Here is a 12888-nt window from a genome sequence, read left to right as displayed (position 1 = left end):
TTGGCAGCAAATCACTGCAGATAGGGTTTCCAGTTGGAGCATTCTTAGGCACAGCAGTCAGCTGGCACGGTCACCAGCTGCAAAATGTTTGATATGATGCCCATGACAGCCAGACGTGTAAGTCCTGATTAATTCATCTTGACCAATGCTGCTAAGCCTGCATAGGTGGAGACCACAGAACATCATTAAAATCTAATCACGCTCAGGTAAGAATCAATAGTAGAAGCTACTGAGATTTCAGTAATGGAAATGAGGCCTGAGATTCACATTTTGGCTCTGGAGACTTCATAATTTGATCCTCCTGTGCTGGTGCAGGCAGTTTGTGTAAATGAATTGAAATAGTTTTTTAAACTGCTTTCTTTAGATTTGTACTCCTTGCCAAGTGGAGAAACACATTTTTAAAAGTGCATCTTTGACAGGTCTTGGCCACATCTCTTTCTGCTTTCCTACATACCTGTAAACAAGCAAGGGCCTTGATATCATTGTTGCTCTACTAAGTGGAGATGCTTGTTACCAAATGGGAAGGGACACATGATGCAGCTGTCACAGAGAAAATCTGGTGCCTTCAAGGTTTCTAATGGGCAGGCTTTCCTTAGTGCCAGGAAATATTTGGCATAGGCATAAAAGGGAATCAGAGCTGGATCTCTCACAGTCAAGCTGTCCTAAGTCAGCCTGATGTACGTGTTGCTCCTGGGTAACTCTGCCATGGTTGGCTGCAGTGGTTTTGTTCGTTGCAGATTTCCCATTCCTGCACCCGTGGCATCCTGCCTGAAATCCTAAAAATCTCATCTGCCTTTTTCCAGGAGAGTGAAAAGGCTTATTCATTGTCCACTCTGATTTGTGCAGTACTTTAGACTGTCCAGGGTGTTTTGCTAGAGGTTGTGCTGTGCCTGGCAAGGACAGGGCTCATTCTGTTGGGTGACATACATTATGGTTGCCTTGGGAGGCCTCCAGGACAGAAACCTTCCTGCTTCATCCCTCAGAGAAGAAGCAGAAGGGCTGCCAGGAGCAGCAATGGAGTGCAACAACAAAAAAACCCACAAAAAAAAAAACCAAACAAAAAAAAAAAAAAAAAAACCACAATCACAAAGAAAGGCAAAACAGCTGCAGACAGGCTGAATCTCTGTTGGATATGATGTATTTATTTTTAGGGTTATTCCAGGTAGCACTGGCATGATGATTTTTAAATATCACACTGGAAAGAAGATCTTGTAGAAGACATCATGTACAGCACTGATTTATTCAGTGTAAAGATCTGAAATCTTTACTTATAGCTATTGTATCTCTGGCTGCTTATCAGTAACTTCAATATTGTGATCTGCCTTTGGCCCTCTCTCAAGGAAAAATTAAGATGTAGCTGCCACAAAACAGCTGTGTGTCATTACCCTCTCACAAGGTCTCCAGAAGAGTTGATAAGATCCCATAAAAAGCTTCAGAGTGCCACTGGCAAACAAATATCCTTTTGCAGCAATTGTATGAATGCACGGTTCCTCAATACTTGCTGTGAATAGAGAACTCTTTAACCAAAGGTCTTTTGTACCCACAAATTTGTCATGTGAAGCAAATTGCTGGGGTAGTTAAGATCCCATCCCATGTGCATCATTCTACCTGAATTCTCTTGGTGCCTTGCAAATTGTTTAACATTCAGTTTGAATGCCTCTCCTTGCCTTCCCATCGGAGCCTCTTGTTCATCCTACAGGGAATATTTAATGCTGAAATTTTGACATGACATGCATATCCATATTGGGACACAGAGTGGCCCAAACATTCAGTTAGATCTTCAGTTCAGGATGGAGCACAACGAGCTGCTTTAATAAGAGTTTTCTTACTCTCCTCCCACAGCCCTGAAATAAAAGCAAAGGGAATACAGAAAATGACTGCCCAAGGAAATTGGTTTTTTATAAATGTTCTCTCCTCTCAAGTGTATTCCAGGGCAATAGTCCTGCTGCAGTGTAGGAAAACACTAGCATTAACAAGTGATTATTCCACAGGCCTGGGTTTGCCCAGCAGTCCAGTACTTAGAGATGATGCATAGGTGGGCTGGAGCTGCTGCATTCATTCTGCTTGGCACCATTTTTCTTCTGCTTTGTCATACATATCCTCATTACAGCCTGCTGGCAGGACTGGTAATGGGATGAGTTACCTGGGATTGGACTTGGTACAATAGTCAGCTAATCGTCAGTTCCCGGGCAGAGCCATTGCTCATGGAGATGCATTTCCTTGCTGCTCCCAGGCACTTCTGTGAATGATGTGAGAAGAGCAGGAGTACTGGCAGAGGAGCAGCCTTGCCAGCCCAGAAGAGCAGGGGGTTGTGCTCAGCAATCCCCTCTGGAGAGACCCCAGCACTGGGGGAGCAGGCAGGGCCGGGGCTGTGGAGGCTGCACAGCACCTGCTGCCAACCATTAACCTGGACTGGTGCAGGAAGTGGCAATGCTTTGTCTCAGTACAGGAGGCAGAAAAGGAGGGAGGTACAAGGGCTCTTTCTGAGAGGCACATGATTAAATCTTGGCCTTGTTCACGTTTAGACAATCCGCTCTTAGCAAAACCAAGGCTTCTTGGATCCATAACCAAAATACTGCATGTAAACAATGTTGCTAAGTCAAGCCACTGACCTTTGCTGCTTTTATTGTGATTTTCAGGTGCTTGCAGAATTGTGGAAGGGAGAAGGGAAGACTCCCCTTGAAATTGTTAAAGAACAGAAACTTGAATTGTTACAGGATCAAAAAGAGCTTGAACAGATCTGCCAGGCAGTGATTGATGGACATGAAAATGAGGTGATTATGATGGTGCTGGGAACCTTCTGCACTGTGGCAGTCTGTGGCACTGAAAGGGGGTTAAAATAGCCTCTCTTTTTCCCCCTTTTGATGGCATTTGAGCGCGCTAGAGCCGTAGCTGTAAAGCTGCTGCCAAGATATTATCAAGCTTTTCTTCTTTCTTATTTTACTAAGTGGGTTTTTTGAAACTGAAGCTTACACAAAATGATCTGCAAAACAAATTACCAGTCTGGCTAATGTGCTAAGTCATTCTGAGAGCCCATAAAACTTTGATGAAGCAAAACTGGAGGGCCCTGTCCCTCTCCAGCTGTACTGCCATTAACCTGACCCTGCCACACAGCAACATAACTCTGATTTTTATGTCATCTGTTGTGATATTGGGGCAACACTGTTAAACTGTTCTGAAGCTGAAGTTACCTGCCAGCAAGGCATATATTAGTTACAGAATTAGAGACTGTATCAGAGCTGGCAAGGCAGAAATTCTGCTTGCATCTGACTTTTTGCCATGTCCCTGTCTCTGTCCACTGCCAAAGAGAGGAGCTGGCTCTCCTGCCTGACAGTGGCTGTGGGGTGGGGAAGAGCCAGAGCCCTGTGGCAGCAGCAGCAGCTCCAGAGCTGCTGCCCACTCTGCTGTTCTGCTGGGCTATGGCAGCAACACAAATGCTCCCCCGTGGGGGATGATTGGCTCTTCCCCATCTCCTTGAAAGACACACAGTAGCCAGTGTGGCTCAGTCTAACAAGGTCTGAGCTGGAAAAAAAGGGAAAAAACCCTTGTTGATCAGGAAGGGGAGGAGTGGGAAGGGATCTTGACAGAGTCTATATAATCTGCTTTATAAAAAGCAAAATGAGAACAAGCACTTATATGTTCTCTGGAGCAAAAATGTAAAAGCAGAAGTGAATAGCCTACTTCTAATATAAACAATGTCTAGCTCCATTTGCCATTTGGAAAAAAACATTAACATCTTTTGAGAACAATACCACCCACTCCAGATCTCATTGGGGGATGCTAACAGCTCTGCAAGAGCTTTTGATAAAATGAGCTTGCAGTAGGTCGGTGTGACCTCCATCCAGCTAGACTCATTTGCAGAGCCTGATAAAAGTGCTGCTCTATTTCCAGGCTGGTATGAAAGCACAGGCGGGAGGGAGAAAATACTAGAACTGACTGGGAAGTGCAGGAGCTAGAAGGTCCATAACCACACTTCCATTTCAATGTGTTTTGAGAGTAACTTTTTTCAGGATGAAATAGCTTCTAAACAGCTGCTCAAACCAACACTGAGCACTGTACTGCACTCTGCCCCACATAGGTAATTTCTAGTAGATCCAGAGTAATGAGTCCTTTCCACTGTGCAATAAAACAGAGAAGATTTTAGACTGACAATAACTCAGATACTGTAATGAGAAGCAGTATTTGCATCTGAATTTGGTATTGGCACAGTGCATAGCTCCCGTGTTTGCAACCCTTCCCTGAACATCTGCAAATATGTCATCCTGTTTCTTTGCATCGATTGTGTTCTGCCCAGTAACTCTGACAAGGTAGAGAATGCCTTCCCTACCACACAAACAGTAGCCAGATGCTTGTATTTCAGCAGTAGCATCTCCTTTAGGAAGGCCCAAAGGTGAAATTTCTGATCCTTTCAGCTTTTAAACATGGCCCCTGCAATGTAGCAGGGTGATCGTGCATCAAAGGCTGTCTAATAGGAGGTCGTATTTGACCAGTTAATTAATCGTCATGTTGCAAAGTACTTGCTTGAAGGAAGTAAAAAGCACCTATGTCTGTGCTTGAAGGACTTCACCAATATTATCAAATAGATTTTGATTAAATTCAAATTACCTGTTATAACAGGACATTATATTCAGTAAAATGGTAAATCCTATTAGCAAGGAAAGTCCATCTCACATCTCTGGCTTTTTTCCAGGAAGTTGCTGTTCAAGCTGCAGACACTGTAAAATCCAAAAATATTTTCTGACTCTTTCAATATGAGGAGCTCTCTCTATTAGTTGTAAGGCCCTGATGCTGTAGGGACTTGCTGTTCTCTCCTGGGAGCAGAGCAGGAGCTTATTGCAAGGCTGAAGGCAGTTTTTATAAATAACACTTTATCCCCAAATGCAGTCTTTATCACAATAGTCCAAAGAACAAAAATATTCATACCTTGGTTGGGAATGAGTGAAAATGTTCAGTTTTCCTGTAATAATGGTGTTTGTTGCATTTTTTTTTCTTTAAAGGTTATGGCGATAAAGGCAGGAAATCCAAAAGTTCTAAATAAGTTAATTGGTCTGGTACAAAAGAAAACACAAGGACGGTCCAGTCCTGTTCTGGTGAAGCAATTATTAGAGAAGAAGCTATCAGGGTAGCCACAAGAGAAAAATCACACAAGCAACAAAAGAAGCACGTGCTTCATTCTGTCTGCAAATGAACTTTGGTGTCTCCTTGTACAGCATTGTGTTTGTTGGATATACTTCAAGCAGCTTGAAGTCCCAGCCTTCCCTGGATGCATCAGCCAAAGGCAGATGGGCCAGAGAAAAGCAGGATACAGCCATTTGCATCTCCCATGCTTTGATGTGGCACTTGGAAATGTGATTTCCACACAGCCCTGGGAAACAAGCTCCCAGAGGTGTCTGTGAGTACACAGAGAGCTGAAACTGCATGGGTTGGTTTTCCAATAAAGCGGGTACAAAGTCAGCTTTTCTGTCTGCCTGTTTGTGAGAAGGGGGATACTTAAATACTCAGTCTGGGTCTGGGCGTGCACACCGTAACTCACTGTCAGCGTGAGCACAACAGGAACAATTATTAAAACACCCAGAAGTCATTGAGGAGCCCATGTGTGCCTTGATGCCTTAACAGAAGGGAACAAAAAGTTCACTGCTATCATTCTTCCTGGTTTCTGAGGAAAGGGGAAAGGATGAAGCCACGAGCTGCTTCACTGTGTGCCTAAGGGTAGTGCCACAGACAGAAGTGCTGGCATCTCACCCTATCAGATTCTTTGCTCACCTTCTCGCAGTTCTGCACCCACATACCTGCTGTGCCTGCTCTCAGTTCTGAGGAGAGCCTGAGGGGTGTGTGCCTGAGCCCTTCTGAGGGCTCACACATCCCATTTTGCCATCAGAGGCTCAGAACAGCAGATGTGCTTCTGCCAGTCCTGTACAATCTACAGAAGAACAAGCAGAATCCCAGAATAGCTGGAGTCGATCATTGGAGCCCAGCTCCTAGCCCTGAACAGGACAGCCCCAGCTCCAGTTTGGCTTTTTTTTTCTCTGCAGGCAAGAACTTGGCCCCAGTTACAAATGCCCAATGCCCAGGGCTGCTGCTTCTCTGGCACATGGTTTTCTCCTATCATCTGGACCTGTACTGCTTTGGATCATGCAGTTTGGAACTGTACTGAATGGAAATGCAGTTGGCTGAGGTGGATTCAGCTGGGGTTCAGTCCTTCTCCACTACTTAATCCTAAGGGGTGTTTTGTGCTAATAGTTTTTATTTTGGGTTTTTTACATCTTTGTTTTTGAGTTCCTGGCTTTCAGTACTTACTGAAATGCAGGGATCCTGAACAAACTTCCTATCCCAACCAGCTTTAGCTGGATGAGCCATTAACAGGAAATGCAACAAGAAGGAGCCTGTCAAAATTTCATGTAGTGGGGAAATAAATCCCATTTAGTACCAGATGCTTGAAGTTCTTAAATCCCTCCTGGAGACTGCTAAGCCAATCTTTTTAAAGATCACACCTACCTCAGGCTTCATAGCTGCTTCTTCAGAATTGTTCTTAAGGATGTGCCTGCAGGGCAGATATTGTCACACAAGTGCAGCAGGAGTGGCCCTGGGACTTCAGTCACCTTTGGCAAATGTGGTGCTTGCAGCACTAGTTCAAAGCAGGCTGATGGCAGTTCTTCCTCCTGAGTGGCAGCACTGATGTTGTGTCTTGGGGAGGACGTTGCTGTACAAAATGGCTGAGGTTCAAGTGCAAACTCCTTCATTAGAAGGAAAAAAACCCTTTTGGTTTTCAATACATTTAATGAATAAAATGTATACCCATTATTCATAAAGAAGTACCTTTACAATTCAAACATGATCATACAGCTTACAAAAAGCAGTAATACAACTGCAGTCAAAAACTATGACCCTTCAAAAACCAATCCACCAAACAAAAAGCCTAAACCTCCAAAAACTCCCCAAATCACACCTCACCCAGGATTTTCATGTAATTTGACCTTCACACTAAGACTTCTACTATAACTTTTCACAGATTGAGCAAAACCTACCATTTTTACTTAAGAGTGGTGTGAGTTTTCTGTAAGTGTTCAGACAATAAAGGTTTAGATTATACAACAAACTACTGGGATTCTGTTCAACTCTTGCCATGGCAGCAAGAAACACGAAGGCACAAGGGTTTCTCCATGAAATCTTGAATCTTAGAGATCCTCCCTCAGTTTAGAAAAACACAGTTGTTTCCCAGAGGTGGTCCTCCAAAGGTTAGTGTTTGTTGTGGCACAGCTGGATGCTGCTCTGCTGAGTTCCCCACTGCTGCAAAGGATGCCTTTTAAAAAGAGAAATCAAACCAACAATGTATTTGAAAGAGTAATAGATACGGTGATGAAGGAAGCATCTCAATTAATGTAGCAAGGCTACTGCTGATAATTCTCTCTATGGGCTAATTCTTCTTAGCCAGTCTTTTACTATAGAATTATGCTTTACTAATATGTGCAAAGCCTGTTAAAAATCCTCAGCCAGGTTCTCTCTGAATAGAGTCTGTGTCAGTACATCATGCACCTGGGCCTGTGCAACGCACTGGACACTGTCCTGCATAGCATCCTTATCTCTAAACTGGAGAGACATGGATCTGATGGGTGGACTGTTCAGGGGATAAGGAATTGGCTGGCTGGTTGCACTCAAAGAGCTGCAGTCAGTATCTTGATGTCCAAGTGGAGGCCAGTGATGAGTGGGGCTGTCCAGGGTTGTGACTGGGCCTTGCCCCGTTTCACATCTTTGCTGGTGACAAGGACAGTGGGATTGAGTGCTCCCTCATCCATCAGCAAGTTCTCTGATAACAGCAAGCTGTGTGGCATGGTCACTGCAGGACAGGGATACCATCCAGAGGGCTCTGGACAGGCTTGAGAAGTGGGGCTGTGCAAAGAAGTGGGACTTCAGGGTGCTGGGGGCTGGCAAACTTGACATGACCTGGCAGTGTGCACTCACAGCCCAGAAGGCCAAATATGTCCTGGGCTGCATCCAAAGCCCTTTGGGCAGCAGGGCAAGGGAGGGGATTCTGCCCCTGTACTCTACCTGGTGAGACCACACGTGCCAGCTCTGGAGTCCCATCACAGGAAGAACAGGGACCTGTTGGAGCAAGTCCAGAGGAGACCATGAAGATGATCATCTCACCCGTGAGGACAGGCTCAGACAGTAGGTCTGTGCAGCCTGAAGAAGAAGAGGCTCTGGAGAGACCTTATAGCACCTTCCAGTTCCTCAAGGGGGCCCACAAGAGAACTGGAGAAGGACAAGGGCACGTAGTAGTAGGATGAGGGGGAATGGCTTTAAGATGAGAGAGGACAGGCTTAGATTGGATATTAGGAAAAACATCTCTACTGTGAAGCACTGCCCATAAAAGCTGTAGATGCCTCATCACTAGAAATGTTCAAGGCCAGGTTGGATGGGGCCTTGGGCAACCTGTTCTAGTGGAAGGTGGCCCTGCCCATGGTGGGGTGTCACCCTGTTCTTCTAAAGTTCTTCTAAGCCTTCTGATATTTACATTTTTGTAACAGAGTTTCTCACATACTTTTCATGTAAATAATGATTGTTTTGCACACCTTTCTAGAAAAAGAAAAAATTGATAAACTGTTAGTTTAACCAGTGTAGTTAAAGAAGTAACAATTTCATCCTCCAATCCATTGTCACCTTTAGAATTCTATAAATATCGAAGTAAAAAAAATAAACATGCTCTTTTTTTTGCCTTAAACATCTCAACATGTAAGTGTCATTCATTTCGTGTCATATTGCAACGGTGGGGGGGTTAGAATTATATTAAGGTCCCTTCCAACCATTCTGTGATTTACTCTTAAGTCTCCATCTATTTTCACGTCCAGCTACCAGATGCAATGGATAACAAGAAAGATTAAAAAGGGATAATTTTAATATCCTTCCCTTCCAGGGAAGGTGAAGAGCATAGTCTATAAATTTTGCACTATATTATGAAACAGTCAGTTCTGAAATTTTTAAACTCTTTTGCAGAAACAAAATGTAAATTTCTTTTTGATACCAAAAAAAAAGTGGTTTGAGCCAATTGAGATCAAGATAATGAACCTTTTTAACATTTGTGGAGATACCAGCTACCAACTTCAAAGCAGCGGTAGCTGGCAGTGCTCAGGCCTAGCAATGGGAAGGCTCAGTTGAGCCAGCTCACATTGCTCCCACTATCCAAGCCTGCATTAAGGGGCTCATCAGTCACCTCACACCCTTTTGACTGAACCAATACAGCCAAAACATGGGATCCTTTTTGCCTGCCAAGGCCCTTATACAGCAGCCTAAATAGAACCACCACCTTCCCATTCCCCTAAATGGAACTCACAGTAAATTCTAAGTAGTCAACAAGTGGAGCAATTTCTAAATACTCAACAAGTGAGCAAAACAAACAGCTTTGGTTTATATCTGCTTAGCAGTAGTTGATGAGCACATTAAAAAAGCAGAAGCAAGAGCCTCAGGGAATTTAGTTTCTACTATTTAAAGACAAATAAAACAACCCTACAGGATAGGGGGTCTGCAGGATAGAAGGCAGAGCCTGACTCTGAAGTGTTCAGTGTAGGACATCCTGCAGACCAGGAGGCTGTCCCAAGTGTGGCTGATTGAGGCTGGAGCTCTGGAATGAAGATTGAGGCTTTGACCCCAACTTGGAAGTCTCATTTAGCTACTCCAGTCCTCTCTGATCTAATGATTACAGATGCCATCTGTGCAACAGCATCAGGCAGGGTGAATTAAGGACAGTTTCATGCAGATTTTCAGCAGTTACTATCCACGAACAGAGGACCAAGGAAAATGCTCACAAATTAAAAGCTGACACCAGACACTGTCACGAACATCTCATCTACTCATTGCTGGAAGTCTTCTAGGAGGTCAGGCCTGAGGGTGGAGAGCTGATACTTACTATCCCATATAGCTGAAGTATCCTGTATCTGAGGCTGCAGAAGAGGAGAAGAAAGTCGTCTAAAAAGATGCTGGCAATGCTCAAAGTAGTGAAGAAAGAATTTCTAGCGCTCAGCCTTGGCTGCAGAGTTTAATTTTAACTGTGTTAAAAATAGAAGCACACGATAGGAACCTTAACTAAAAAATTATAGCAGAGCATTCAGCTATGGTTTCAGCGCGGCCCCTTTCCACCCTGCTTTGCGGTGTGGTGTCAGGGTTCTGGGATGCTTTTGTGTCTCTTCTGAGCACCCTCTACCTACACTTACGCAACCACTGACCTCAGCAGCACCTTCCCAGGGATTTATGGCCTTGTGTGCATGGTCAGCCTGGAGACTATTTGTTTTTTCACACACAAAGGAAAACAAATCGGGTTTTCAGTCAGCTCTCTGTTCTCAAACTGTGCAAGGGAGAAGAAGTAATAGCACACTCCTGGGTTAGTTTGCCCTCATTGTCAGCATCTTCTTAAAATGCTATTTACACATACTCACACACACACACTGGATTCTGAATCAGACAGTGGCCACTTAAAACCAAGTTATAGCAGACAGGAGGTCTCCATTTATCAACCCAAATGCTCAGAAGCTTCCCTGCGTTGGGTTGGCTTCAAGTGCAAGTTGTCCCCTGTCCCCTCAGAAGCCACAAACGTACAGGTAAATACACAGAGAACTCTATTGATAAAGAGTGTGAGGAATGCAATAAAATACAAAATCCCAAGTTGTCATGACCTGTAGTTTGTTCTGCATTTTTCTGCCCATTGTGATGGCAAATTTAGATTCCATCTTCAAGAGCCCCTGGGCCAAGCACAATCAGTAACTGGGGATGACTGCAGTAGAAACACAAAACCACTGGGAATCACTTCTCTCCTGACTGTACTCCAGCCCACATCCCACATTAGGCTAGACATGAATTTTAACTGAAATAAAGCAAACTGCAGAACTGCTCAGGTGCCACTGTGAGGGAACAAAGCTGCAGAAAGAAGGTAGTTTAGTGAGCAACATAGCTGTCCATGCTCCCAGTGAAGCTTCCCTCTAGGACCATCCCAGCCCCAGGTCCTTAAGATTTCCTGTAGGGCGTACAGGCATTTCACAACTGTCTACAGCATTTGCTGACCAGCTGCAGAACTAAGTGGTGAGGGATCCTGACCTTTGGTTTCTCCCCTTTATCTGTTTGGGGGAGACCAATTCATGACCCTGTGAACGATTCCTGTCTTTGCTTGCTGACTTTGCCCAATAAAAAGACTGGTGACATCTGTGCCAGATCCCATGTTAACCCATATCACACACAGGCAGCAAACTAACCCATGCAACATTCCTTGCCTTGTCATTGCAGCCACTGCAGAAAGGCCTCCAAGTCCAGTACTTGGAGCTCCAGAGCTGCACTGCCATGATCCTCACAAGAGCCAACAGCTTCACTGTAGGGAATGCTCCCTCCATGCACAGCCTTTTGTGTGAGCACAAAGCAAAATTTCTCCCAACTGGTTGCAGCAGCCACAGCTGTAATTGTCTAACCCACTAAGCAGGCATGACCATCAGTAAGTTGTATTTTAGCTGCTCAAGAGGCCACACTTTCAGGATGGTCCTTAGAGGCTGCTAGATTTTTTCCACACTGAAGCTCAGAAACCAATGTTATGACCCCAGAGATTTACAAAAGGCACTGATCGGTGTTTCTAAACTCCACGTTGTGCTTGTACACCAAGAGACACAAGTTGTTGGCTCAAGCTGCAGCAAGGGATACTGAGACCCAGAGCCACTCCCTCTTCTTTGAGTTCGAGCTGGCATTTTGTCTGAGCTCTGGCCAAACTGACACAGCAGCACTGAGCTGGACACAGTTTAGTTGTCTCAGATTTGACTTGTCCATGTTATTTTTTGGTCTAAATCCAAGCTAGTTATTTTTAAAGTAGACTGCAATAAAACACAGCAGCTGTGGAATTGGCTTCATCAGAGATGAAGGTTTGCAGGTATTTAGTCCACAGTATGTAATTGTATGCAGGCAGTCTGCTGAAGTGCCAAAGTTGAGAAATGCAGCCTTTGCACAAAAGTTCCATCAGGGCTTTTAGTCCAGAGACTTCAGTCTTAATTTAATCCAGCTGCCACAAGAACCATTATAATCAATGAACAAAAAGAACATTTGCACAGTCAGCAACAAAACGCCACTTTAAGCACCTACATATTTGAGCATCCAAGTAATGCTCCTTTTCATAAATAAGAGGCTTCCAACTGAGCATGTAACAAATGAAGTACATTGATGCTGGGCCACAACATGTTTAGAAAAGCTGGGGGCCACTAAAAAATAAAGTGCATTTGGTCAGAGCAGGGTTTTGACCACCAAAAAAGTCACAGAAATAGTGCTGCATTCTGTGTATGTCTGCAGTCAGACAGCTGGCACCACCATCATCTTACGCAAGTACCTATTTCTGCAAGTCTGACACCACCTTCACAAGGAGCAATTTTTACCCTTCTTTGCACATTTCTGTCCCAAAACATCACACAGCACTGCTGTCCACTTGGGACAGGTACTGTTGGACATGGTCCTATTCATTTTTCAAGTTTGAGCTTTTTCTTTCTGGTCCCTGATAAATCAGAGCAACACAAACGTAAATTCTGCATTTCACACAGAGGGAAGTGTCCCCTGCTACTCTGAGGCATTTTGCCTTTGGCCGGCTCATTAATGTAAGCAGCCCGAGTGCCATGCATCCTCCATTTCTGCTGATAATGCTCAAAGAGTGCAAGGAGGGACATACTCTAATTATCTAAATCAGATCTGGACACAGCAGTATTGTTATTGTACAGTGCCAGAGCTATCAGAGTTAAAAGAAAGAGGAAAATCCCAGTATTCTACTCATAAACACAGATGCAGTTTAAATGTTACAAGTGTAATGGGAGCTGTCATAAGAACTGCAGGCATGACATAGCAATTTCAGTTAATACAGCAGAGTAAATTGCTTATTAA

General features: G+C 44.2%; 1 protein-coding gene across 2 annotated transcripts in view; it reads left to right on the top strand.

Annotated features, from left to right (window-relative positions):
* Window positions 1-5454, top strand: part of GATB (glutamyl-tRNA amidotransferase subunit B) — a 42400-nt gene extending 36946 nt beyond the window's left edge. The window contains exons 12-13 of one of the 2 annotated variants that reach the window (XM_059844378.1): window positions 2640-2774; window positions 4998-5454. In XM_059844378.1, the coding sequence (XP_059700361.1) occupies window positions 2640-2774; window positions 4998-5126 (264 nt within the window). In that variant the 3' untranslated portion in view covers window positions 5127-5454. The remainder of the gene's footprint in view (window positions 1-2639; window positions 2775-4997) is intronic. The other variant, XM_059844379.1, reaches the window with a different exon arrangement.
* The last annotated feature ends 7434 nt before the right edge of the window (window positions 5455-12888 follow it).

Source organism: Haemorhous mexicanus, chromosome 4, assembly GCF_027477595.1.
Source record: "Haemorhous mexicanus isolate bHaeMex1 chromosome 4, bHaeMex1.pri, whole genome shotgun sequence".
NCBI lineage: Eukaryota > Metazoa > Chordata > Aves > Passeriformes > Fringillidae > Haemorhous > Haemorhous mexicanus.
The sequence above is the reverse complement of the archived record's forward strand: the minus strand, read 5'-3'. Positions and strand labels throughout refer to the sequence as shown.